General features: G+C 47.6%; 9 protein-coding genes across 9 annotated transcripts; 4 read left to right on the top strand and 5 right to left on the bottom strand.

The window, feature by feature from the left end:
• Positions 1–120: 120 nt before the first annotated feature.
• C8R40DRAFT_1169543 (ribonuclease III domain-containing protein) lies at positions 121–1355 on the top strand (the record flags this gene model as incomplete). Its single annotated transcript, XM_046231388.1, has 7 exons — positions 121–131; positions 186–347; positions 404–494; positions 543–586; positions 641–723; positions 782–795; positions 852–1355. 7 exons carry the CDS (start codon positions 121–123, stop codon positions 1353–1355), a joined length of 909 nt encoding a protein of 302 aa, XP_046087518.1.
• Positions 1356–1939: 584 nt separating this feature from the next.
• C8R40DRAFT_1099813 (cytochrome b5-like heme/steroid binding domain-containing protein) lies at positions 1940–2954 on the bottom strand. Its single transcript, XM_046227876.1, has 6 exons — positions 2790–2954; positions 2704–2732; positions 2609–2645; positions 2453–2550; positions 2336–2403; positions 1940–2278 (listed from the first exon to the last, which is right to left on the bottom strand). The coding sequence occupies exons 1-6, from the start codon at positions 2866–2868 to the stop codon at positions 2209–2211; spliced, it is 381 nt and encodes a 126-aa protein (XP_046087517.1). The 5' UTR covers positions 2869–2954; the 3' UTR covers positions 1940–2208.
• A 349-nt stretch (positions 2955–3303) lies between these two features.
• C8R40DRAFT_135145 (uncharacterized protein) lies at positions 3304–8205 on the top strand. The gene is made up of 8 exons (XM_046234140.1): positions 3304–3818; positions 3870–4066; positions 4117–4225; positions 4278–5157; positions 5211–5375; positions 5428–6820; positions 6893–7783; positions 7852–8205. The coding sequence occupies exons 1-8, from the start codon at positions 3385–3387 to the stop codon at positions 8028–8030; spliced, it is 4248 nt and encodes a 1415-aa protein (XP_046087516.1). The 5' UTR covers positions 3304–3384; the 3' UTR covers positions 8031–8205.
• C8R40DRAFT_134278 (uncharacterized protein) lies at positions 8039–9047 on the bottom strand. The gene is made up of 2 exons (XM_046234135.1): positions 8253–9047; positions 8039–8196 (listed from the first exon to the last, which is right to left on the bottom strand). Exon 1 carries the CDS (start codon positions 8745–8747, stop codon positions 8256–8258), a length of 492 nt encoding a protein of 163 aa, XP_046087515.1. The 5' UTR covers positions 8748–9047; the 3' UTR covers positions 8039–8196; positions 8253–8255.
• Positions 9048–9106: 59 nt separating this feature from the next.
• Positions 9107–12230, top strand: C8R40DRAFT_134651 (uncharacterized protein). Its single transcript, XM_046234137.1, has 12 exons — positions 9107–9426; positions 9478–9764; positions 9823–10160; positions 10216–10505; positions 10563–10621; positions 10691–10805; positions 10866–11101; positions 11152–11261; positions 11317–11447; positions 11502–11626; positions 11692–11706; positions 11767–12230. The coding sequence occupies exons 1-12, from the start codon at positions 9336–9338 to the stop codon at positions 12019–12021; spliced, it is 2052 nt and encodes a 683-aa protein (XP_046087514.1). The 5' UTR covers positions 9107–9335; the 3' UTR covers positions 12022–12230.
• Positions 12231–12275: 45 nt separating this feature from the next.
• Positions 12276–13310, bottom strand: C8R40DRAFT_134967 (uncharacterized protein). The gene is made up of 5 exons (XM_046234138.1): positions 13198–13310; positions 12909–13147; positions 12676–12852; positions 12470–12617; positions 12276–12410 (listed from the first exon to the last, which is right to left on the bottom strand). Exons 1-5 carry the CDS (start codon positions 13201–13203, stop codon positions 12321–12323), a joined length of 660 nt encoding a protein of 219 aa, XP_046087513.1. The 5' UTR covers positions 13204–13310; the 3' UTR covers positions 12276–12320.
• A 587-nt stretch (positions 13311–13897) lies between these two features.
• On the bottom strand, positions 13898–17123 carry C8R40DRAFT_1068733 (nucleoporin autopeptidase-domain-containing protein; the record flags this gene model as incomplete). The annotated part of the gene is made up of 8 exons (XM_046226034.1): positions 13898–15393; positions 15448–15654; positions 15713–15859; positions 15913–16291; positions 16341–16486; positions 16542–16805; positions 16851–16940; positions 17006–17123. The coding sequence occupies 8 exons, from the start codon at positions 17121–17123 to the stop codon at positions 13898–13900; spliced, it is 2847 nt and encodes a 948-aa protein (XP_046087512.1).
• A 225-nt stretch (positions 17124–17348) lies between these two features.
• C8R40DRAFT_1042811 (DNA-directed RNA polymerase I polypeptide 2) lies at positions 17349–21540 on the top strand (the record flags this gene model as incomplete). The annotated part of the gene is made up of 11 exons (XM_046224112.1): positions 17349–17631; positions 17679–17764; positions 17812–17931; positions 17988–18601; positions 18658–18860; positions 18917–19719; positions 19775–19801; positions 19848–20379; positions 20434–20719; positions 20779–21007; positions 21064–21540. The coding sequence occupies 11 exons, from the start codon at positions 17349–17351 to the stop codon at positions 21538–21540; spliced, it is 3660 nt and encodes a 1219-aa protein (XP_046087511.1).
• A 292-nt stretch (positions 21541–21832) lies between these two features.
• C8R40DRAFT_1042651 (uncharacterized protein) lies at positions 21833–25022 on the bottom strand (the record flags this gene model as incomplete). The annotated part of the gene is made up of 7 exons (XM_046224104.1): positions 21833–22549; positions 22595–23647; positions 23726–23818; positions 23871–24184; positions 24232–24365; positions 24482–24639; positions 24693–25022. 7 exons carry the CDS (start codon positions 25020–25022, stop codon positions 21833–21835), a joined length of 2799 nt encoding a protein of 932 aa, XP_046087510.1.
• Between the last annotated feature and the right edge of the window lie 52 nt (positions 25023–25074).

Genomic DNA, 25074 nt, shown 5'->3' with positions numbered 1-25074 from the left:
AGCTGCCAACATGCATATGCTTCTTTTCAGTCACCTGAAGCGGACTTTTCTTTTGTTGAACTCCGCTTGGATGTGGGCGTTTTATAAAGCGTGTTACTATGATGCTGACCCTGTTTCGCAATGGCTGCTCGGTGAGTATCCTTTTCGTGAGTTGACTCAATGGGGGATGAGCTGAATGGTTCCAGATCCCCGCCAGTGGTGTTGGAACCGACCGAAGAGCTACCACCTCTGCCACAGTTTGAATCAGAGGATATTCGAAGACAGGTGTTCACTCACCGCTCATTCCATGGGCGCCCCAACCATATCTTCGAGGATCACCCCGATGATCCTGCCCCAGACAACGAAAAGTGATACTTGGCCAGGGCGTTCTTCAATTTTGATAGTAACTAATTTATTCTTCGAGGTTGGAACATGTGGGGGATACGGTGCTTTCGCTCGTGGTGACCACCTTAATGAATGAAATGTACCCGACTCTTCGCGTTGGTCCCTCCACAGTGATTATCTTCTCTTCATTTTCCACCCAGGGACTCATATTGTTCCAGAAAATGCGGGCCTTAATTGTGAACAACGCCACACTTGCAAACATGTAGGCAAATCGCTTTCACTTTGAGTCGATGACATGCTGAAGACTTGTATGTAGTGCAGTGAGGTACAATCTTCCAAATGACCTCAGGCTTCATCCTGCTCAGGCGGTGGCGTTGAAGGCATCGGCTAATGTCCAAGGTAACATCAATTTCAATTTGCAGTCTGGTTTTTCACTTGATTCGCCTAATTCATGTAGCGGATTTATTTGAGGTAAAGTATCGCTGCTGCTTCCCGCAGGACTAATTACTAACTGTACACTTTCCCAGTCGTATGTCGGAGGCCTACACCAGGACCGAGGATTTGAGGTTGTTCAACGTTGGCTCAGAGACCTCTTTCGTCCCTATGCAGTGTCTGCGTACCGCATCGTTCGTACCCAACATGGTTTATTAGCGGATTCTCAACCTCCAAGATTTCACAAATCCTTAGACGACCAGAACATCCCTTCTCGTTCCCCCTTTGGTGATGTCAACAGAGACATGACGATGACTACCGTCGGGCATCTGGCGTTATTCAACCAGCACATTCAGAGATCCAACCAGCCTGTCGAATGGATCTATGATTCAACAAATCCGGAGGTCGACCCCTCCGCGCAAGGAGACATACAACTGCTCAAACCAGAGATGATGAAAGGGATGAAGGCAACGACAATCTGGTCTGTCAGAGTCATGGTTAATGGGAAGTGTCTGGGAAAGGGGAGAGGGGGGACAAAGAAGTTAGCAAGGAACGAAGCCGCTAAGCTCGGATTGAAGAGCCTGGGTATACACGTTTAGTGAGTGGAATTCAGTTGCCTGTGCTAAGAACTGGGTGGTTCATTGCCATTTGGTATTGTATGCTTGTCGACGAGAGATCACGGTTTTTGGTAATCTTCGGGAAGCTAGTGTATCATACCCTTTCCCTTGACATTTCCGTCTGTCAAATGTTTCCACCTGACTCTTTTTCTCCCAAGAGCCCAGACCTATACTTCAAGCCTCCCGTTGGATTTCGAGGTCCCAACTTCCCGCCCTGGTCACCTTATAGCACGGGAACCAGTTCCAGGGAGCACGAAGATAATGGTACAGGTGAAAATGACAACTCTAATCATGACTTCTTCAGACTGAGGCCGGGAGCTATTCTCTGTGGTGCGTTGCTGACGGGCCTTATGAGACGGACTGCCTGCCTCAATGTGAAGAGGTTGTGGAGGGAAGATTGTCGGGCTCGGACTCTACATCAGATCAAACAGATTTTGCCTGGCTATCAATCAAGTATGTTCAACTATCGACATTTCTATGGAAGTTTCTGGGGGAAGGCGAGAAAAACAGTCAATAGTGTACAGTTTGTATGAAATTTGAATGTTATAAATCATGCATTTTCGGATACCCTGTTGACAGCATAAGAATACTAAGAATACTTGTTTCCTCGCACCATAACGTTAGTATACATGAACCCAGGACTACCTAGGCTAAGAGTCCAGCTGCTTCTCAGCTACTGGTAGTATCAAACTCAAGGAATTCCCGAAAAGTTGGTTCCGTAAATTCTATGAAAAGCAGATACAAGCAACATCAAACACAAGAAGGAGTGGCGTGGTAGGGAAATATTTAGGCGCGCGCACGATATGCCACGCCAGCTTCTATCATTAGGGAAGGCTTATGCTCCAGAATAATATCTCCATGCAAAGTATGCTCCCATAAGGCTGAGAGGGATGAAATACATCATGCTAGAAATTAAAAAAATAAGGCTCAAAGCTATAGACCGAGGTAACACAAAAACTCACTTGGATCCATGTTCAATAGCCTTCTGTGCTGATGTTGGTGCGGTTGATAGCTTCTTAAGGTCCATTCCCTATCATAAATTAGAGCCAGTCAGAATGAAGAAGAGAATAACAACCTACGCTGTTCTTGTCGAAAGTGCCAATTAGCATTTCGGGCAAAAGGGCACGAGCTTCGTCGGAGTGACCGACATCCTCGAATGCCTCAGTTGCATCCTTTCCTGAGGACATTGACATTTGAGTTATGAACATCAAACAAAGTAGTAATGTTGACCGCACCAGACTCAGCCAAGATAACTTCGTCTCCTCCGGGATGCTAACGAGAACGAGACGATTGAGAACAAGGTTCTTGATTTACAGGGCTTTGGCACTACCTCGTCAATAAATTTCGTGCAGTCATAGACTGGGCAAAGAACAGTAAATTTAAGACAAAACGGCGGATTGTGATTGGTTCATGTACCTTTGCCGTCAATAAGCAACCAGATACTGCTTTTCGAGTTGTTGGTTTTGAGCTCGTCAATGGTAATGATTTTAGACATGTCTACTGAGCAAAAATGAGAGCGAAAAGGAAGGAGAGAAGTGTTGGACGAGTGGAGGTTAGAGTAAAGATAAAGATGAACTCGCCTGACCTTTTATTTCAGGGAAGTTTCCCACCGGTCCACCGAGGTCCGCAGGCTTCGCATTTGATCGCACTCGACTCCTCACAGCTAACCAAGGTAAAATTCAACCAAAGTGTATTCCTGTATGCCACTGCAGCCTGCAGATATCTACCTACAACTATGTACACATAATACAATACTATTCAGGAATATCTGCCCAATTTAGTACTCGAATAGCCACGAAACCAGCCCAGAAACAGGCCGGCGATTCAAGCGTGGATCAAACATATTGAATCTTCCACATCGCAAGTTAAGGTAACGAAGGCACTGTGAGCCGTGTTCCTAGGCATGAGCAAGTGGGACAGCTTCGGACAGGAAAAGTTTGGGAAAATTCGACTTCGAAGAAACAAATGGTTTCGGGATAAAGGTAGGATCAAAGATTCGTTGTGAGGAAGCATGCTTAGGTCGAAAGTGAGATCCTATTACAGGCTCCATTACAGTTCGCGCAGAAGGTCGGTCGCAGGCAGGTTGGAAACATGGAGAAAGCGATTGATTAAAATTTTTAAAGCTACTTGGAATTCTCACGTATCACGTGTAGTGCTGAGCCAAGCGCGGTCCCATCAATCACACCTTGGTCAAAGACTCCATCATCCCAGTATCCTACAAAAAGGTCGCCTTTTTCGTACTTCGCCTCGTGCTCTGGTCATGGGCGACGACTTTTCCGACATTCTGGGCAGTGCTACATTGCCTGTGCGGCAGAAATCTCAATCCAGCTCTTTTTCTCTCCCTGTAAAGATCACCTCTACTCTGACTCTTTTATTGGTCGGCTATATCATTGCTGCTCGAGCTTGGGGGCGTGTTCTCAAATGGCGCGAAAAATCCTACCGATTGTGAGCCCGACTTCACTTCCTCCATTCTAGATGTTAACTTGGCCTTCTCAGGTCTTTGCGAAGAAGACACGGTATTCCTGACAATGACCATAGGCCATTTAATGTCGCGTACGCCGCTGTCCAACGGGCAAAGGAGCAGAGGGAGAAGGAGAATGCTAGGATAAAGCGTGCGGATCTCGTTGCGGTTGCAGCAGTCTCATCGCGGGAGCCAGCAAATGCACCTCCAGAGCCAATACGTCACCGTTTAGGTCAGTTTTCGTATTTTTTTTGTTCGCGGCCGTTGCTGAACCGCATTCAGGGAATCAGCGAGGTGTTGACTCATCTCGGTCTGGTGCTCCGGTGGGTGGACCTCCTGGCCGCTACAACCCGATGTCTATGAACAATTTGTCGATGCCATCTGTACCGCAGTAAGTATTCGCTCGGATCGCCTGTGTAAAACACTGACTTTGCGTATACTAGGTCTCAAACCAACCATGTTACGTTTGCTGATGGCTTCAACACCAGCGCCTCTCCTCTTGACATTCATGCCGAGCTCGCTAGTCCTACGAAACGCTCCGGGCGCAAGAGCCTTGGAATTCTCAAATCCAATGATGATCGAAGAAAACGCGAGCGCGGTTTTGATGATGAAGATGGGGATATTGCCAAAAAGACTCGCTTGGAAGGAGATGAGTTCATCGATGGTGATGAAGAGGCTGTATGGCAGGGTTCTAGTGATCTACTGAATTCGAGTGATTCGAGAGTTCCAAAACGCGGAGTGGGCGATGATAATGACGGAGATTTTGGAACGTTGAAAAGAGCGCATGGGAAAAGGCAGCGCAAGGTATCTAGCGACAAAGAATCTCCTCGTCGTCATGATATGGACGTCGATGCGGAAGCGGAAGATTACTTGGGTGACCTGAGATCCCTATCCAGAGGTAAAAAGCGTGATCGCGACGAAACTGGTTCGTCCTATGGTGGCGAGATCGAACAAGCAGATGAAGACGCAGATGCCGATGTCGAAGAAGAAAAGTATCGTCGGAGAAAACGACGGAACAAGAGACGATCGGATGCTAACTCAAGTTCTCGAGGCAAGAAACGAGACAGAGATCTCGAGGATGAACTTGGAGATGGCGAGGACGAAACAGGTCTTGTGTCCCAGCGAAAGCTTAGGAAAAAGAGAGGCAAGAAGATGTCAGACGACGAAAAAGCTAGCGACGTGTCCATGGAGGATTCATCAAGCATGAAAGGCAGGAAGATTGGCGAGACGTGGACATCCAACGGCGTTCAGTATAAGATTGGCCCCAATGGTCAACGGCTCCGTTTTGAACTCGTTAAAAAAGCCAGACAGAAGTTTGTCATGGTAAGTCTTTCATCTCTTCCTTTGCGCCAAAATCTGAAGAGATGTCATCGCAGCCTATGGATTCGGTTCATCCTGACCGTAGAGCAAACTTAGAAGTTTATGTTGAAGCCTGGTTGACAGAAGAGGAGTATCGTATAGCCAAGGCCAGAAACATCCTGTCGTGGCAAGAATCGCCCAACGGATCTACGGAACCTGAAACTCCTCCACCTACCACTCCTGTATGTTTTTATCTTTTGTTTACCTTTGTACATAGCTTATGCTCGCCAATAGGACGTATCACCCGCACCTCCCCGTACTGGCAAACACCTTCTCTGGGATTCCACCACGAGCACACCTTCATCTCAACCTCATGATAATCCTTTCGAAACCCCCAAGAGTGCCTCGCAACAGCTGGCTACAACCATCAGCGGTGCTGCAAGTAGACGGATTGCCTCTGCTGTCCGCAGTATCTCCGGCGGTAGTAAACCTCTCAGTGGTAGCAATATTGCTCCTCCCAGCCCTAGCCTCATGGATAGCACAAACATGCGAAGCCCTCGGACGTACAAACAATTTTCTAAATGGGAAAAACAAGACCTCGAGGCGAAGGCGATGATGCGTATGCGCGAGGCTAATCGTAAGAAAGAAGAAGAAAAGGAGAGCCTCCCTTCTGTTCCACCTGCGGTGCCCAAGATAACCTTCACACCAGCTGCAGATGGTGGGTCCACAGCGAAGCCTCCTCCTCCCGCCTTCCCTCTTCCAGGGGCTTCAACCGCTCCCAAATCGATCTTCAATGCACCCACCACGAGTTCGCCCTTGGCTAGCGGAGATAATAAGTCTGAAGCTATTAAACCGCCTGCGTCAACCACGCCTTCGGTTCCGTTCAGCAAACCTACTCCTGCGCCTCAACCTGCAACTTCACCTGCCTCTACACAGGCGTCTGTTCCCACTTCGACCCCTCAGGTAAATGGTTCAGCGAATGTCATTCCCGCGGCCCCAGCCAAACCATCGTCGTTTTCATTTGGACCACCTGCAGGTGTAAGTCATGCTGCTAGCGCAGATAAGCCGAAGCCTGCTGTGGGTCTTGGCTTCCCATCGTTGGGGCCTTCGGCTTCTGTAGCGCCTCAGCCCGCTGGCTCGAGTTCTACGTCTGCATCTAGCACCGCTTCGCTTTCGTCCACTCCTGCACCACCTAAATTTAGCTTCAATATGCCAAATCCCGCATCCAGTAGTAACGCCGAACATAAACCCGATACTCCTGCATCGAATGCAACTTCCCTAGGTGGCGTATCGTTGCTTTCACGGCTAGGAGGCACTTCTGCACCTGGTCAAAACAATGTAACCTCTTCGACGACGCCTTCTCCGTTCTCGTTTGGCCCGTCCCCAGCGCCAGCTGTGTCCAGCACTGCAACTTCATCCTCCCCATTCGGCGGTGCGTTCTCAGCTGCACCCTTGTCCTCACCGTTTGGCGGTGCCTCATCAACGCCGGCTGCAACTACGGCTTCACAACAGCCCTCACAGCCAACCAATGCTGGTTCTAGCTCTTCCGCTGCTGCTGCTGCTGCTCCGGTCAAGTTCAACTTCTTCGGCGGTGCGAACAAAACATCCTCACCCTTTGGAAACTCTAACTCCAATACACTAAATACAACTGCACCAACTACATCGGCTACACCTTCGTCGTTGAGTGGTGCGCTGAATCCCCTACCGGCTTCCTCTGCGAATACTGCTAAGCCAATCTCCTCACCCTTTGGTTCCGCAGACAAAAAACCTGAAGAAGAAAAGTCCACGACATCGGCTCCCACGTTCAGCTTTGGTACGCCTGCTTCTTCATCTGCAGGTGCTACAAATGGTGGCAATATCTTCGGTGCTGCAAAGGCTGCGTCAACGTCAAATTCAACTTCCTCCACGAATCCCTCTCCCTTTGGAAGTAGCTTTGGTGGGAATTCTGCCTTCAGTAGTGGCACCTTCGGGTCAAATATCAATTCTAAATCGGCATTTGGCTCCACTACTACTGGGCCAAGTAATTTTGGCTCGTCGTTGACCCCTTCAGTCGCTGCAACCGTGCTTCAGAGCGGTAGCGGCGCATTCGGTGCTAAACCCACCGATTCTGATACTGCAACAACACCGGCATCAACGTCTGTGTTCTCGAAACCATCGGAAGCGCCAAACCCTGGCTCGGCTGCTGCTCCAAAATCGGCATTCTCGTTTGGCACATCGGCAACGCAAAACTCTGGCTCTACTCCTGCTGCCAAATCGGCATTCTCGTTTGGCACAACAGCAACGCAAAACTCTGGCTCTGCTCCTGCTCCCAAATCGGCATTCTCATTTGGCTCGTCAGCGCCGTCTTCCTCATCGGGCTCTACCTCTTTTGGTTTCGGTGGGCAGAACACCTTCGGGGCTTCAGCAGCAGCCAAACCCGCTGGAGAAGCTCAAACCAAAACTGCGTTCTCGTTTGGTTCTTCAAGTTCTACCCCCCTTGTGACACCCAATGCTACGCCAGCCGGTGATCCACCAAAATCTGCATTTTCTTTTGGAAACAATAGCACCACGCCTGCAGGAAGCCCTGCTAAATCAGCGTTCTCGTTTGGATCTACTGCTGCGCCTGGTACCAGTGGCGCTACTGGAGGAGCGTTTGGGATGCCAGCCAGCGGTCAGTCGACGCCATCAGCGTTTGGAGGAGCTTCGACACCTAATCCTTTTTCTGCATTCGCAAATAAGCCTGCTGGTTCTGGGACAGTACAGTAATTCGCATGTTCGCTCGACGTCTGGATGCTTCTTTCTACTTGTCTTCGTCATTTTTATCCTTTTCTATCTACACAAACAAGTTCTTCAATTTGTTCAAATTACTACAATCATATACTATCCCGAATAGTATTCATCGTTCTTGTTGTACCTAATAGCATCTCTAGTATTTTCTACTTGCGTGACTTGATTTAGAAGTTTCCCTTCGCATTAAGCATTAAATTCAGAACTTGGGTACCTCTTTGAAGGTGTATTGGAAGTATGAAATTTTCATTCGCAAAGGGAAGTGATTCAATACGTGTGTCAAAATAAGAATGAAGCCTTCAATGAAGGTCCATTAACCATTGGAAGCACGGAAAAGACTTTTGAGGACTCACGGACTAATTCTTCTTCTTCTTCTTGGTCTTCGCGACATACAAGCTTGGATCAACCAGTTCACCCTCGAGCTCGATTCCACTGCCCTCTCCGGTTCCAGCCATCCAATCAACAGTCCCACCAGCACCCCCAATACCCTCAAATCTCTTATTGAATCTTCCCATCCTTCCTGTTGTATTGGCCTCGTCCTCCACTGCCTTATTGTCTGCCCACAATGCAGTATTCCAGACTGGATTATTGGTCGTGTCACGCGTTAAACGAATCAGAGACCGAGGGGATGTTGTCCAATGAGTGAAGGATGTCCCATCGGCTCGAATAACACGCTGGGGAAATTTTGGAACTACGGGATTTGGAAGTATAGGTGGACGTCTCTTCCATACGTGGGTACGGCCGTAGGGAGAGCTAGAAATGAGCCTAGTTTGTGCGGTTGGAAGTGAGGTATAGCTAGAAAGTTTTCGTAGCGAGGCGCAACGCTGGCAAAGAGCGGATGATTGCATGTCGCTATAAAACTTTTGAGGCTGACTATGTAAGCGCCGGTCCCTCACTTTGTTAACGCCATGACTAAGAAATTCCAATGTTATTTCTTCACCGAACAGAAGTGCCCAGATGTGATTCTGAGCGGCACTTCAGATCCTGTGTTAATCAAGCCATTTGATCCAAAGTACTACCAGGAGTCGAACGGATACATGTGCATTTGTATTGACGCGGGTATGCTACATGTATCCAATCATGATGAACTGACAATTACGGTCCTCTTCGTTGCCGTTCACCCGATGTTCATCGAAACGACAACAGGTAGGTCCTCATAGAGTCTAGTTTTGATCCAATTGCACTGATTGTTAAAGCTCTCGTCAGTCCCATCTTCTGTGTTATATATCTGGCGTCAATCTTTGCCACAATCTGAAATGTCTTCGACCAATACAAAACTTATAAAGTGAGGACCAAGAAGGTGGTATCAAACATTTCGTTTTCCTTCTTCCCCTCCCTTTCTCTCTCGTTTTGTCCTTTTGGACCTTTTATTTTGTTCATTTTTAGCTGTGTAGCCTTTTTTTCAAACGCCTCGACGGCCTTTTTATTGATATATAATGTCCTCGTCTTTGGTAACTGGACATAGACACTTTCCTTCCGCAACCTCCATCCCAAATACAGTAGGCGAACGCGAGTCCTCGAAACGAGGTGAGCGTACTCGTTGCTCCTTCTTACTTCCGATTCTTATAAGTATCCCAGATGATTACTATATTCCCGAGAAGGTTCCTGTGGTCGGCGCGCAACCTCAGACCCTGACTTCGCGAAAGCTCCATCCCGCTTTTGACACTATGAGATGGGCGTGTGCATTATCCCATATCGGTTTGATCGTACTACTAGCTTTGTTCGTTTTCCGGAACCCCGACAAGGCGGATTCGAGTATCATATCCTTCAGGAATCCAAATTTCAAAATAGTAGACGATGATGACGCCGATCTCGGGCAGACCCTCCAAGCGAGCGTGAAGCTTGGTTTCGGTTGGATTATCACTGTGTGTCTGTTTGTGTCCCTATCCTCGAACTCATCCGAAAATCATATCATTTTCCTAGGGCTGGACCATTGTCCTTACATTGACAACGCAAAAGTTGGCTCTCCGCCGCCAACTGAACCTTTATAGTAGCCTTACTGCAAAGCATGACGCTAATGACGCGTGGATGGGTTTGGGATCCTCGCTCATGACATTCTTAAGCTTGAAATGGAGGCAGCTTGAGTTTCGGGAGTCTCTAAACTCTTTATTCCTTCCGTTGCTTTACCTTGCTGGTATTGCTTCGTTACATTCTGTCGGAACAGGCATGTTCGGGCTCGTAGCGACACCATTGGACGAAAACTTCAATTTTTTGTCACAAGGACTTCCGGACTTCACAAACACAGCTGGAAATGTTTTGAGGCGGGTACCGGACAGATTTTACCGATTTCTCTATTCTAAATTTTTGCTCATCAAGTGGGTCAAGCGCACTCTTAACTATGCTCTCACTCAACGCACTCGATTTTCCTGGGCTTGCATCGGGAGGTGTTGGTGTGATATATGATATTCCTATGAACGTTTCGTTCTTTCCTCCTAGTATCCGACAAGTTGAAGTTATGGCTACACACTTCAATGTTACTTGCGGTTCGTTGGCAGGGTCCGTTCAAAATGTCACCGGGAGTGGCCCAGCGTTTTTCTTTGAGCCTGGTTTTGGGTTGGAGAGCACGTTCGTGCCAGAGTTTGATAATAATTTTCCAAACACAATCTGTGAATTTCAATGCACTCTTAGCTAACAACTAATTAACACCAATTCTATGTTCACAGCGCAACACAGCTTAGCCATCAGACCTGCGCCCTGGGGACCCGCCTTCGTTGACACGTCGGTAAAGTTGAATCTTACATGTTCGTCTCATTTGATCGTTGATTGTATTGGTATCTTGTATTTTATGTAGATAAATGCAGATCTGGCTTCATGGCCCAGTTCGATCCTCGTCTTCACAACCGTTCCCGTGACGGATTCCTCAAATACGACCATCAAGCCAGTGTCAATTAGTCCACCAATGACTTGTAAGGCAATTGCCTATGTGGTACCGTTCGTCGCCCCTTCCTGAACTGTGTTATGATCAGATTTTCCGCAAAATCAGACAACTCTTTCGACCACTTCAGAGGTAAACGTACTCGCCTGTAATCTGACTGTGGATGCGTTGCCAGACAAGGTTATCATCGACCCCGTTAGCAATGCTCTCCTGAGCCCCATCGACCAAGCAAACAAGACTGCGGCCAAGTTGAGCCCATTTCCAACTGCCCTCCGTACAACGCCATTCGATGAATTGAACTCTCCTGAAGACGCTTTAATTGCTTTCGTGAGCCAGTTTCTTTTTCGAATACATCACATGTGATAACGTCGGTCAAGTGGAGCTTGCTACCTATCGCCTCAGTATCTCCGCTAGTCTTTCAGCTGTCCAATCTATGTACCACAGAAAATTCAGCCGAAACTTGCGGAACTCTGTATGAATCAGAGCAGTCTGTATCTTTTCTTGCTCGTCCGACGAACCGAGGAATTGATACGTGTCACTAGATTTGTAATGGAGTCTTTGAATCTTTTCCCCGACCTTTTGCTGCCTCCAACTTCAGATGCCAGCGCCAACATTGACCTTGCTGATCTAGAGAATGCACTTTCCCGCATGACTGCGATAGAGATTTGGGCAGGTAAGACCTGATGATGTACTAACTGCATAATTAATTAATCACATCGACTATTAGAGGGTCAGGGAAATAACCTCAAATTTGCGAATAGGATTTCATCTTCAGAAGGCATCTCGACTAGCAAAACATTTATTCAGAACAGCAACACAGTGGAATTTCCTGAACAGGTCTTGGTTTTTGCGGTGAACCTTCTCTTCTATGTATTTCAAGCCCATAACTAAACTCAGCCCTTGTAAAAATGCTTTAGATTAATCGCATACAGGTGAGTTTTGTTTTTTAATTACTCAAAGACGTAGAGTACTGTATTAAAATCATATATTAGTTATTCGGTGTCTTTGCTATTGCGATCGTCCTTCTGCTACTAGTTATTCCGTCACTGCTAGATAACAACGGTCTCAAGATCGACTCAATTGGGATTTTACAGATGATATGGCTAGCAAATGATCATCCAGAACTTCAACAATCGATATCTGCGCTCGACGACCCATCTACGGAAGACCTTAGGAATGAAGGAATGAAGGTCAAGCGTAATTTCCACAGGCATAATGCTGAAGGTCTTCCTCAGCAACCTTGCTGAATATCTGTATACTAGACAAATGTACACTAGGAGTCAAGTACAACGCTATAGGTTGACTTCGGTATTGGAATGCACATTTGGTACTTCCGTTGATTCACGCCATTTTACATCCTCAGCAAGTACTTGCTGGCCTGAAAATTCTAATGATACAACAGTGAACGTATAGTCATGAATCTATCCCAGATGATATTATACTTGAATGTATGTGAATGTCCACAATGAGAGTGTACGTCTATGCAAACGCAGTGAATCGAGAACGCAATAAATCGAAAACGCAATAAATCGAGGGCGCAATACGTCTAAAGAGTTGAAACGCTACGTCTGGTAGCAGCAGAGAGACCGGGTTTAGCCTGCTCCTCTACTTCGCGTGTTCGCTCTTGTTGGGCAAGCTGAGAACGAAATTGTAATCAGAGGATGTTCAGATAAAAAATCCAGATTGTATACTCACAACATCCTGCCACGAATGGTCGACATGTCTGTCGGCAGCTTCATTCCGCTGACTGTGCTTGAGCGCACCGGCAGCGATAAGGATACCGATAGTCAATCCCTGCGCCCACATACGAGCCTGTACGACTTTCTGTGCTGGCGTTTGGTATCTGTAAGCGGTGTAATAAGTAATTGAGATATAGAACGAAGATTCAGGAAAAGGCTGACTTGTCGCGAGAAATAATTGCTCCTGCAACACCAAGACTGAGAGCCCACGAGCCCATGATGAGCGAGTACTCATGTCGGCTGGCCCAATCTCCAAGTTTTTGCCTGGGTGTCATGGCATCCCACTTCTCTAAAACCTTTCGCTCTTTCTCATTCAGAATCTTGAGTCCCTCTCCGGTCCTGGCGATATGTAATGTTAAGAAGAAGAAAACGACAGACTGAAAATCAACACCAACCATTGTGATTCATCATATTCTAGAGCACGACGCTCGGCCTGGATACTGAGTAATGGTGCAATGAGGATGACCGGACCAAGAGCCTTCAGTGATAGTGGCAAGGTCTTATACGCAGGCATCCGGCGATGGGCAAAGTACGATACAGCTCCAGAAAACAAGAGACCGGCAACGGTTCCTTCAATGGCACCTCGCCTAACAGCCTTGGAGTGCCCTTCGAGTTGTTCTTCTGTAACGTCAACCTGAAAGGAACAGCTGAGGATCGACTCAGTAAACAGCGAATTTGACTTACCTTCATTTTGAAAAGCGGAGGGTTTGTAGCAAAGTGGGTATAGCAAATGGATCGTGGACGGCCTTCACAAAGCTTTTTATAAGCCCTCGATTTCTGTTCGATGTCATCTTGAAATCATGCCTTCACGCCGGTTCACGGGATTGATTCCATAAGCCTCTGCGCCTGCCAAAGCCGGCAGCTTGCACACTTCCGACTTCGTCCGAACAGAAAAAATTTTCTTCGCATCCTATGGGAGCCTATGGGCAAGTACTATTATCTAAATAGTCACCGCCTCTTTCTCAATCTAATAGGCCGTTAAACTAGTCCGTTCCTCTAGATAATCGTCGCAGAATTCAAAAATCGGGATTTGCGGAGTGACTCTCAGCTCATTTCAATTGGTTCGGAAATTCATGTTCCAGACCATGGCCAGAGCAACAGCTCGGTCTCAGCTGTACGTTTTCCGACTCCTCCCCTCCCTCACAATGATGTTTCCTGACCCTGCCCCCCCTGCTCTTATACATAAGCTTTTATTTGGCGCTGAACACATATATTCATCGGAACTACTACATGCTGAACTATATACTATCCGAACAAGCTACCTACTTTACCTACTACCGACTTTAATGAAATATGAACTGCCCGATACTATGTAGCGTAAACAAAGAGGTGACGAAGAGAACGGCGAAAAAAAAACAGATCGAACGAAGGAAAACGTTGACTCTTAGAAATGATCCACCGTGAACGTCCATGTCCCATCAGAAATATCAAAACTTTCAAAGTGCGTATCCTTCATGTTCCGCAACTTTTTCAGATGCTTCACAGCTGAGGCGTTCTTCTCATCCTTGATGGGTTCTCGATGTGCCTTGTCCATCGCCCAACATCTCTTTAACGATATCTTCGCGCGGACATTGAGACCGGATCCTTCAGGAGGTTTTTCCGTGTCGTCCGCATCAGGATACACACTGCATTCCTTGTCCTCAAACCGGATCACACTGCCGAGGAGTTCGCCTAACTTGAGTAATCCGGTAAGATCCACTGGCTCGAGAAAATGTATCTCCCCATACCCGACCCGCCCAACCACAAGATCCTTGAAGGACGAGAGTTGGTCGAACCCAGATGATTTGAGTTTTTCCATGTCTGGCTTGACATAGTAATCGCCTTCTTGGAGATCGTCCTCATCTGCTCCTTGTCCGTTATGTGATGCGGTGAATTTTTTCGGAGTGCGTTGGGGCTGCGGGGTTGGTGTCGGAGACTTCGTTGGTTGACTCGGCGGTGGAGATGCGGCAGCGGCAGCTTCACGTTCTCGCGCAGCAATGCTAAGTGCAGGACTGAACGTGATTTTCCCTCCTCCTCGTAATGGCGAACCACCGGATTTGACAAACAGCTCTGTAGGTTCAACCTTTTTATCAAGAATCAACTTCTTTACACTCTTTCTCTGTCCACTCCCTAATGATGGGCTAGAATGCGTCCCGAAGATGGCTTCGATGGACTGCTTTGGTGTCTGTGATCTGCTCAACGTCAGTGTTGTAGAGTTTGAAGGTGCGAAAACGCTTCCGCTCAATGCCGAACTCGATGTCGAGGATCCAAAACCTCGAAGTTTCGAGGCGGCAGGAGTGTAGCCAAGTTGGACTCGAGGGACTGGGGAGCGAGTAGGAACGTCGACAAAGAAGGGAATCTTCTTTTTTGTTGACTGTTCCAGATCTACTGCACGAGGACCAGGTGGAAGCATCGAAAATATAGGGAGGTTTGGTGCGATTGGTTGATTGATAGATGCTATGAGGCCACCTTGTTGGTTGGGAGTATTAGTAGACCCGGCGAGGGTGTTGGTAGAGTTCCCAAAAGTTGAATTGCCGAACAAATTACCGCCTGGACCCATTGAGGTAGCCATTCCCATCGACGGAGCTTTGTTGAAAAACCCTCCGCCTGCAGCAGGTTGCTGCTGGTTCGTGGACTGATTGAACGTATTTCCAAACAATGTCGGCTGCTGGGCGGTCGTTGTAGGCTGCGCGGCACCGAATGCATTATTATTCCCGAAAATTCCACCTCCGGCAGGGGCTGCGGGCTTAGCTCCAAACAAGCTAGTACCAAAGCCCGTCGTTCCGGTTTGTTGTTGTTGAGGCTGCTGCTGCTGTTGTTGGTTGTTGGCTCCAAATAAGTTAGTCCCCGTGCCAGTCCCGAAAAGTCCTCCGGTACCAGTGGCGGCGTTATTGCCAAAAACTTGGGATAGAAGAGCATGTCAGAAAAGCTCGAAAATATTAACAAATTACCTACGCGATGTGCCGGGCTGCTGGGGTTGTTGTTGCTGCTGCTGTTGATTAGCATTATTGCCAAACAGACTACTGCCACCAGCATTAGTAGTGCCGAAAATTGAAGGCTGTTGTTGCTGCTGCTGGTTTTGTTGCGCAGGCTGCCCGAAGATAGACGTCTGGCCAGCAGGTTGAGCAGGTTGACCGAATATCGATGGTTTGGTTGCAGTATCTGCAAGGAACACTCGTCATTACATTGAATCAGGTTGACAATGTCAGATTTCGCGTACTTCCAAATGCACCGAAAGTGCTGCCCGTATTCGCGGCTGGTTGAGGTTGACCGAATATACTCCCAGTTGGTTGCTGCTGCTGAGGCTGTTGATTGGAATTTGTGCCAAACGCAGTAGTACCGAAAGCACCAGTGGGGTTCGTGTTACCTAGAATAAGCCAAATAAGAAATTGATTACTATCGATGGAAAGTTGAGCCTACCGAATGCACTTCCTCCAGTATTTGTGTTACCAAAGAGGCTGGCGGTTTGCTGTTGAGGCTGTTGTTGGGTTTGGCCGAAACCAAAGCCTGTCGTCGGTTGTTGTTGAGGTTGTTGCTGTTGAGGCTGCCCAAAGGCATTGTTTGTAGCTCCGAACGCTCCAGTATTTGTGTTAGTGGCCGTAGTATTACCAAACGCGCCAAATCCGGTCGTCGGTTTCGGTGCTCCAAATATAGAGCTAGTTTGTGCCGGCTGGGTGTTCTGTGGCTGACCAAATATACTGCCACCCGTAGTCTGAGTACCACCGAAGCTTGATTGTTGCCCAAAAGAACCTGCGGTAGCGGTTTTGCGTCCCTGCTGGTAGTCTTGTACTCGGAGTTCCTGACATTTAAATGAGATGAGGCCCGATTAAAGATGAGAGTTGATAAACCTCGAAGGATGTCCCAGCGTACGCAGGCATGCTTGAAATGGATTGATATTGCAGGGTTATACTGGAATTCGCATCTTTTTCGGGAGTCGTGGCATATGGAGGGTTGGAAGAGCCAGTAGTGACAGGAGCTGTCGCATTGGTAGCTGCTACATAAAGACGATTAGAAGACTAGCTAAAAAGTTAAAGTGAATTTATGGGTACCCGTCGTAGTCCCAAACGCCGATGTCGTCTTGGGTTGACCGAATATACTGCCACCAGTACCACCACCAAATGCACCGGTATTCGCGGGTTGGCCAAAAGCACTCGTCGTATTCTGCCCCGTATTACCGAACGCACTGGTGCCACCACCTCCGAAAGTACTAGTTCCACCGCCTCCGAACGCGCCAAAACCAGTGGCAGGTTTTGGAGCACCAAACACTGAGCCCGAGTTGGTACTTGCCTGATTAGTTGCACCTCCAAACGCGCCTAGATAGTTAAGCTAATGGACAAGACAAAGATTGAAACGCGTACCAAAAGCACCAGTTCCAGTATTACTCGTCCCACCCAAACCTCCGAACATCGGGTTGGCTTGAGGTTGCTGTGGAGGTTGACCAAAAGTGCCTGTTGAAGAACCAAAGCCTTACGAAATGTCAACAGAAAACATCGCGCGAAAGTTCTGAACACACCTGTCGAACCAAAAGCGGTTGGTTGTCCAAAGGCGCTGGTTCCCTGTTGTTGCTGTTGCTGTTGTTGGTTTTGTTGGGGATTAGCCCAAGAGGATGTTATCGCATTGTTACCAAACATCCTGAGGATATGAAGAGGATATAAGGGATAGAGTGCAACAACAGCAACGAACTGCTCTTTATCTTTTCCTCCTGAGTTGTTTGAGTCAGAGATGGGAAAAAGCCGGACAAACGAAGCGCAATATCGGTGCCGGCACCGGAAGTCGGCCGGCAGACCGAGCAAAATTTGCATCGCCACTGCTGATACTAATAGCACTTCATATCGTCGTCGGCTGGGTCGTCGGTCATGCCAGATTCTGAGCGTACACACAGACAACCAACGTTCGACACTCTCCAACGTGAAAATCTATTTAAATATCCTCCAAAACAAGGCTCCAGCTATAAGATCTTGAACGAATTTGTTGCGCCGCACATAGAATCTTTCAATGCTCTTTTTGACGACTCTGGTTTACCCTCTGGCGATGGAAAGGGAAAAGGTCTTTTGTCTATGGGAATAGAGGATATTGGGGAACGTGTTATATTTGATGGCGCCGGAAAAGATGCAGGCGCGTGGGGTAATCGAATGAGGAGTAAGTCGTTCGCGGCATCACAGTTCATACTCTGTTGACAAATTTAGTATGGATCGAATCGGTTTCAATATCACGGCCTATGGTCCCAGACAGGAACAAATTTGCCAAGGATCGAAGAATTTTTCCAGCAGAGGTAGTTCTTGTCGATAAATTTTCACTCTGTCTAAAGCATATTTTCAGGCTCGTGAAAGATTGGCTTCGTATCGCGGAAAAATGTCTGTAAAGCTCTGTTGGACAGATCCAGAAGGCCAGCGACAAGAAATCATGAAAGATTGTGGGCTTGTGCCAATCATGGTTCGAGTACGTCTGTCAGTATTTCGTATCCTCGGCCAGATCCCTCAATACCTGAAAGCTAGTCCGTTCGTTGTAACCTACGCGGCATGTCCTCCTCTGAGCTGGTGAACCACCACGAAGAAGCTGAAGAATTTGGCGGCTACTTTGTGATAAACGGAAACGAACGTCTCATTCGCTACCTCATTCTTCCTCGTCGGAACCATGTCATTTCCCTTCTTCGACCCTCTTTCGCGAATCGTGGCCCTTCATATACCCAATACGCTGTGCAGATACGCTGCGTGCGCCCTGATCAAACCAGCTGCACCAATACCCTACATTACCTCGCGAACGGAAGCGCTATGTTTCGGTTTAGCTGGAGGAAGCAGGAATATGTTATACCAATCATGTTGATTTTGAAGGCTCTGGTTGGAGCTTCCGACAAGGAAATCTTTGAAGGATTAATGATGCAGGATTATGATAACACCTTCCTGACAGGTCGCGTTGAGTTGCTCTTGCGAAGTTACAAGAGGTTCACGATGCGAACGGGAGAGCAGGCGCTCGAATACCTTGGGGAAAAGTTCCGCGTCGTACTCGGATTGGCTGAAGATATGTCAAATTCCGCTATCGGTGCACTCCTCATTCGAAAGTTAATTCTTGTACACATCGAAAATCCTCGACAAAAATACCATTTGCTCCTGTAGGTCTTTTTGATACTATATACTGGGCATCTTTGTCAACGTGTGTCACTTACAGATTTATGCTCCGCAAACTATATTCCCTGGTCAACGGGACATGTTGTGCGGACAATCCAGATTCCCCTCAACATCAGGAAGTGTTACTTCCTGGAACCCTTTACAGCATGATCATTAAGGAGCGACTTGAAGAAACTCTTAACGCGATTCGTACTTTTGTTAATGTCGACGTGCGGAACGGTGCAACTGTAGATTTTCACGATAGTGCGTTCTCGAATGATTGTTCCATTCCGGAATAATGCTGATTTTTTTCTTCTCAGAACGATATTTGGCCAAAATTCTTGCTCGAGTGAACTTTGATATTGGGTCGAAGTTGTCGAATTTCCTCGCAACAGGTAATCTCGTCTCTCCTTCAGGTCTTGATTTACAACAAGCCTCCGGTTTCACTATTGTTGCCGAGAAACTCAACTGGCAACGATATATTAGCCATTTTAGATGTATCCATCGTGGTGCATTTTTCGCCGAACTAAAAACTACCACTGTCCGAAAACTCCTCCCAGAGGCTTGGGGCTTCCTTTGTCCTGTCCATACACCTGATGGTTCACCATGTGGTCTGCTCAATCATTTAGCGAGAACATGTCGTCTTGTGACTGCACCTCTCGCTGTTGCACATATCCCGGCCTTACTCGTAAAGTATGGGATGTCTGAGCCGTTCAGCTCATGTATCGATGGGCGAACAAATTTGTGTGTGCAACTTGATGGACATGTCATTGGATGGGCTTCACCTAGTGTTGCGAAACAGCTTGCTACAAATCTGCGTATCTGGAAGACGGAAGGCAAAAATGAGATTCCAATGGACTTGGAGATAGGAATGGTTCCTCCGTCAATGGGAGGCCAGTATCCTGGCCTGTTCTTATTTTCGTCACGGGCACGGATGATGAGACCGGTGAAATATTTGCCCAATGGACGTGACGACTCGGTTGGACCCTTTGAACAGGTATATATGGATATTGCCTGTACGCCAGAAGAAATTGAACCTGGAGTCTCCACACATGTTGAGCATAATCCTACAAATTTCCTGTCTATCTTGGCGAACTTGACCCCGTTCTCCGACTTCAATCAGGTGTGTGATTTATACATTGAATACCTCAATGTGCTATACTGAAATGTTTGCTCAGAGCCCTCGTAACATTTACCAATGTCAAGTACGTTTTTGATGTTTCAAAGGGATAGCTTACACGAAATTTCCAGATGGGTAAACAAACTATGGGAACACCTTCAACTGCGCTGAAACATCGAACGGATAACAAGCTCTACCGACTACAAAGCGGACAAAGTCCGGTTGTTCGACCGGCACTACATAATACATACGCCATGGATGCTTTCCCTAACGGCACCAATGCCATCGTCGCCGTCATATCTTATACTGGGTACGACATGGAAGACGCTATGATCCTCAATAAATCCGCGCACGAGCGTGGGTTCGCATACGGAACCGTTTACAAATCGCAAATCATCGACTTGAAGGACATGAAAGGAGCATCTAAGACTGGCGCACCTACACTCCATTTCGGGCTCGGGCCTGAAATCAAAGTCAATTCTAGGGCTGAGAACAAACACTCTTGCCTTGATTTCCTTGATCTGGATGGTCTACCCTATGTTGGTACGAGACTGAGCACCGGCGATCCAATTGCGGCTTATGTGGACGATGTCACCCGTCGTACAAAGTTTGTCAAATATAAAGGGGACGAAGCTGCTTTTGTGGATGAGGTTCGTCTTATTGGTACGTTATGTTCAACGGACTATCCCTATGGTGGTATATAACTCCTTTGTCTAGGCGATGAAACTGGCGAAACCGAATTGCAGAAGGTTCATATAACTCTTCGGATAACTCGATCCCCCGTCATCGGTGACAAATTCTCTTCTCGACATGGTCAGAAAGGTGTCTGTTCACAAAAGTGGCCCGCTATCGACATGCCCTTTAGCGAGAGTGGGATGCAACCTGACGTAATCATCAATCCTCACGCATTTCCCAGTCGAATGACAATTGGTATGTTGGTCGAGAGTATGGCCGGGAAAGCAGGCGCCATGCACGGTCTGGCCCAAGACGCCACTCCGTTCAAGTATGTTACTATTCATCACCATAACACGTACTGATCAACATGAATATTCATGATTTCAGATTCTCAGAAGAGGATACAGCTGTCAGCTACTTCGGAGAACAGCTGAAAGCTGCTGGATACAACTACTACGGCAATGAGCCGATGTACTCTGGAATCACGGGCGAGGAGTTCGCGGCCGATATTTATCTTGGAGTCGTCTACTATCAGCGACTACGACACATGGTGTTGGACAAATTCCAAGTTCGAACGACGGGACCTGTTGATCCTATAACCCGACAGCCTGTAAAGGTATCAATCTTCGAACTTCTACTGTTTAGGGAGTGTCGCTGATGAGGAATTCATAGGGTCGCAAGCGCGCCGGTGGGATTCGTTTCGGAGAGATGGAACGAGATGCACTTATCGCACACGGAACGTCCTTCCTGCTTCAGGATCGTCTGATGAACTGCTCGGACTACTCCACCGCTTGGGTTTGTCGAACTTGCGGAAGTCTTATATCACTTGGATACGAGGACATCAGTCTGGGAGAGGTGTTTACAGGCATGTCTAGCTCGCGAAAGCCGACAGGACCTGGCGGTGAGTATTGTAGGACGTGCCGAGCAGCTGCAGAACAAGAGGATGAACTTGAGAGGCAAGCTCTAGCAACGGGACAACATCTTCAGCGTCCACAGGGAAATATTACAGTCGCAATTTCTTCGCAGAATGTACTCGGAAAGTCGTCCAAGGGCGGGGATCTTGATGTTATCGCCGTACCATACGTCTTCCGATACCTTTGTGCGGAGCTTGCTTCGATGGGTATTGCCGTATCTCTCGAGATACAATAAAAGACACTGTCCGCGTTACACGTATGATGCGGCAACTAGTGTCACCACAAGCAATGTTATATACTAATCAGACCCGTACATGCAAACGGTGTGCAGAACCTTGTAACAGAAGATGAGAGAAATGTTTGAACACTAGAGTATGTAAAGGAAAGCACCCTAAAGTATATATAAGAATAGAATAACCCTGAAAGTATTAACTGCGTATGTATGCAAGCCAGCATATGAAACAAGAGTGTCGAGTTGAGTAGGTAAATCCGTAGAAACGATGATAACACATAATAATAAATTTAAATCAATCCACCCCCGCAATCTTTTCAAAGGTAGCAATTGGGGTGGGTATCGCGTTGCCGTTGCTAGCGGGGACAACAGGCTTTTGGAGGTTATTGGTAGCCTGGGATTCCACTCTGACCTTCTTTGTGGTATACCGCTTCTTGCGAGGAGGAGGGTCCAATGAAGGTTCACCTCCGAGGAATAGTTCGACCAGTGATATCTCGAGGGCTGTATCAGAAGAAGATGAAGGGCGACTATTCGGGGGATCGGCAGATGAGGGAGAGGGGTACGGTACGTCGTACTCCGTCTGTTCAACAGGAATGCCGGCCTTCGCCATAAACATATCCATTATGAGACGACATTCTTCAGGAGTTGTAGCCTTCGCCATAAGGCGCTTCATGTCCTGTGCATCTACCATACCAATCCCACTTGCTGCAACACCAGGAGTGGGAGTAGCAGTGTCAGGCGACAAGGTTTTGCGTTCAGATACAGATGTTTCTATAGCGGGAGGAGAGACTCGAATTGTAGATGGTTGGATTTCTGCGATTTTTTTAGGTGCAGAATGTTCACTAGTAGCGGAGGGGGTGGATTTCGGGAGCGGCCTAGTGTCCTCAAGGTCAAACTCGCTTCTGACATTTTCGCGAGAAGAGGTCGAGCGAGATACTTTCAACTGTTGCAATTTGTCGGCCACAGGAGGTTGATGAGGTTGAGAAGGGGCTACTAAAGTAGGTGCTGCTTCCTGGTCCCGATTCAATGTCTTTCGGATTCCAGAAGACGGCAGAACTGAGGTTTGGCGAACCTTAGGGGTGGAAGGAGCGGCAGGAGAGAAAATAGATGGGGAAATATCAGCAGGATCATAAGCGGGTGATGAGGGCGGAGATATCATTTGTGTCTGGGGAGGACGGGGCGGAATTGGACGGTTTCCGAATGTCGATAGACTTCCATTGGAAGCCTTCATTAGCAGGGGTGGTCGGTGATAGCTCGGAGTAGTCGGCGTCTTCCTCAAATCGTCAATGGACGGTTGCCGACTTCCTTTGTCAGATTCCCCCAACTTCAGCTTTGATATCATCCGCTGTAATCTTCCCGAGCCTTTTGATTTGGTACTGCCATTATCTGTCACCGCCTGGGAAGGTGGGCCAAAGTCAGGTGGGCCCTGTGCCAAAAAGTCTATCAATTCACGACCTGCCTTGGAAACTGGTGGATGGTTGATAGGAGGACGACCCCCGAAATCATTACTGCCTGTTGGCGGAGGACCATCATTCAAGAAGTCCATCAGTTCTTTCGTCCTTGCAGAAACCCTCATATTGCTAGGGGTGGAGGACGCAAATGATTTTGACGGGCTGACGATCTCAGTTTCATCGAATTCTTCGTCGTCCGATCCAGCCATAACGTCATCCAGGTCGAGAGATTCTCGGTTCTTTTGCACTTTCCTCGTTTTCTGGGGAATACCGGGGCCATCGAAAGCCTGAGGAATACGGAGTTCGCGATTTTGCATGATTGCAGCTGAAGAAGGGGTGCTGCTCGACGCAAGAGCGGTTTTAGATGTCTTCCGTTTGACGGGAGGAGCAGCTGCCGACTGAGAGCGAGCACGAGTATTAGCGATGAGTAATGTTTGTGGAGGAGGTGAGGCGACACTAGTTTGTCGCATGCGAGGGTGTGTTGGCCTAGTAGTGGGTGACTCTTCTTCGTCCTCAACAATGGAGCTTACGTTGGGAGCGGAAGGACGCCTGAACGGTCGTGGCGGAATGGAAGTAGGTAAATCCAATTCGGGATTGCCGGTGGGAAGAGGAGGTGGCTTAGGTCGGCCGCCGCGTTGGTCCTTCTCCTGTTTATATACCTTCGGATGTTTATAGGTACACGAGGACTACATTAGCACGAGAAATTCATATAGAGTTAGGAGTAAGCGCAAGCTTACCTCCATAGTCTTCAATCGGTCCGGTGTCAAGGACACTTTCATGGTCGCATCGGACTTCATGAGGTCGTCGAACTCTTGTAACGATGCTTGTTCCTACAATCATCGATGAATATTCTGAAAAAACGAGATAACGACAACGAATGACCTCGGCATCAATTGAATCATATGCTGCCCATGTCTGCTTTGTCTCGTCGCTAAGTACGGACTCTGACCGTTTGTGCCCATTAGACTCATTGGAGATTGAGTTTCTGCCGTTGATTAATTTTTTCATACCCTTGGCACGGTCCATAGATGAGCGATTGGATCCAGGGGGCATTGCATCCAAGGATAAACGATTGTTTGTTGGCGGCGAAGGGGAATCCTTTCCTGATGATTGGTCTGAGCGCTTGTCGTTTCGTGAAAGGGACTTGCTTCTTCGAGGTTTGGGTTCCTGAGAGAGCTGCTGAATTTGTTGATAGACTGGAATTATTTAGAACAAGGCATTGGTAGCATGATGGGTAGCTTACCATCCATCGACTTGAATAAACTATATACTGTTTCATCCTCGCACAAGGCTACGAAAACATCTTGAATGTTGGCATATGTCCGACTGCTGTCGCGGGAGGCTACACGCCCAACATTCGAGAGTACGTGTCTGGAACTCTTTTCAGTGTTGGTTCGATGAAAACAGATAGAAGGGCACGCACTCGCACATGGCCCTGGAAAGAAATGTAACAACATGAGAATAAAATTTCCATATTTCGTAAGTAAACTCACTCCAGGATAGCAGTGAGATACAACGCAGCAGGAGCAATCAGAGATGGCTTTGGTGGTGGCCCAGTACCAACTAATCGCTCTTGTAGTCTGGCTTCTGCGGACTTGTCACCATCTGATTCATTCAAAGTGGAATACGCCTCGCATTTGAGTCTTAAAAGCTGTGTGAAATAGTTATCGGTACAGAATCCCTACCAAACAGTAAATCACGTACTTCAAATGCCCACTGTAGGTTGAAAGTCCCGGTATCATCATCTACGGCTCCGCTCTTCGAAGGCTTTGTCCGATCCCAATATGCCCTTAATTCCACTTCGGCCTCTAGAAGTGCTTCCTTCCCAAGAGCTGTCGGAAGAACACTAAGTAGACCGGCCCGCAGTTTGTCAGTGGTCAAAGAGTGGGCGGCATTGAGTATTCCATAGAGAAATTCATCCAAAAAGACGTTGATACAGCGTAAAGATTCGATTCTGAGCTTTATAGGACGAATGTCGGAGAGAATAACATCGGCAGAATGGTTGGAGATGTAGGTAGGACCTAACAGGAACATTCACAAAAGGCCACTGACGTCGTGAAGGAGTTAAGACGTACCATTACCGATG

This window comes from Lentinula edodes, assembly GCF_021015755.1.
Source record: "Lentinula edodes strain Le(Bin) 0899 ss11 chromosome Unknown C8R40scaffold_13, whole genome shotgun sequence".
NCBI lineage: Eukaryota > Fungi > Basidiomycota > Agaricomycetes > Agaricales > Omphalotaceae > Lentinula > Lentinula edodes.
Note: the sequence above shows the minus strand (reverse complement) of the source record. Positions and strands in the feature narration are given on the sequence as shown.

Excerpts from the sequence above, each read along its gene's own strand:
- C8R40DRAFT_134967 (XM_046234138.1), bottom strand. Across the intron at positions 12,618-12,675 it reads GCAATTATTTCTCGCGACAA|ATACCAAACGCCAGCACAGA; the intron begins GTCAGCCTTTTC and ends CACCGCTTACAG. Across the intron at positions 12,411-12,469 it reads ACCATTCGTGGCAGGATGTT|CTTGCCCAACAAGAGCGAAC; the intron begins GTGAGTATACAA and ends TTTCGTTCTCAG.
- C8R40DRAFT_134278 (XM_046234135.1), bottom strand. The coding sequence starts at position 8,747 with ATGCAATCATCCGCTCTTTGCCAGCGTTGCGCCTCGCTACGAAAACTT.
- C8R40DRAFT_1099813 (XM_046227876.1), bottom strand. The coding sequence starts at position 2,868 with ATGTCTAAAATCATTACCATTGACGAGCTCAAAACCAACAACTCGAAA. Across the intron at positions 2,733-2,789 it reads GTTGCTTATTGACGGCAAAG|TCTATGACTGCACGAAATTT; the intron begins GTACATGAACCA and ends TTCTTTGCCCAG. Across the intron at positions 2,646-2,703 it reads GCACGAAATTTATTGACGAG|CATCCCGGAGGAGACGAAGT; the intron begins GTAGTGCCAAAG and ends CGTTCTCGTTAG.
- C8R40DRAFT_135145 (XM_046234140.1), top strand. The coding sequence starts at position 3,385 with ATGCTTAGGTCGAAAGTGAGATCCTATTACAGGCTCCATTACAGTTCG. Across the intron at positions 5,376-5,427 it reads CTCCTCCACCTACCACTCCT|GACGTATCACCCGCACCTCC; the intron begins GTATGTTTTTAT and ends GCTCGCCAATAG. Across the intron at positions 7,784-7,851 it reads GTTTGGGATGCCAGCCAGCG|CCTGCTGGTTCTGGGACAGT; the intron begins GTCAGTCGACGC and ends TTCGCAAATAAG.
- C8R40DRAFT_134651 (XM_046234137.1), top strand. The coding sequence starts at position 9,336 with ATGTCCTCGTCTTTGGTAACTGGACATAGACACTTTCCTTCCGCAACC. Across the intron at positions 9,427-9,477 it reads ACGCGAGTCCTCGAAACGAG|ATGATTACTATATTCCCGAG; the intron begins GTGAGCGTACTC and ends TAAGTATCCCAG. Across the intron at positions 10,806-10,865 it reads AATTAGTCCACCAATGACTT|ATTTTCCGCAAAATCAGACA; the intron begins GTAAGGCAATTG and ends TGTTATGATCAG.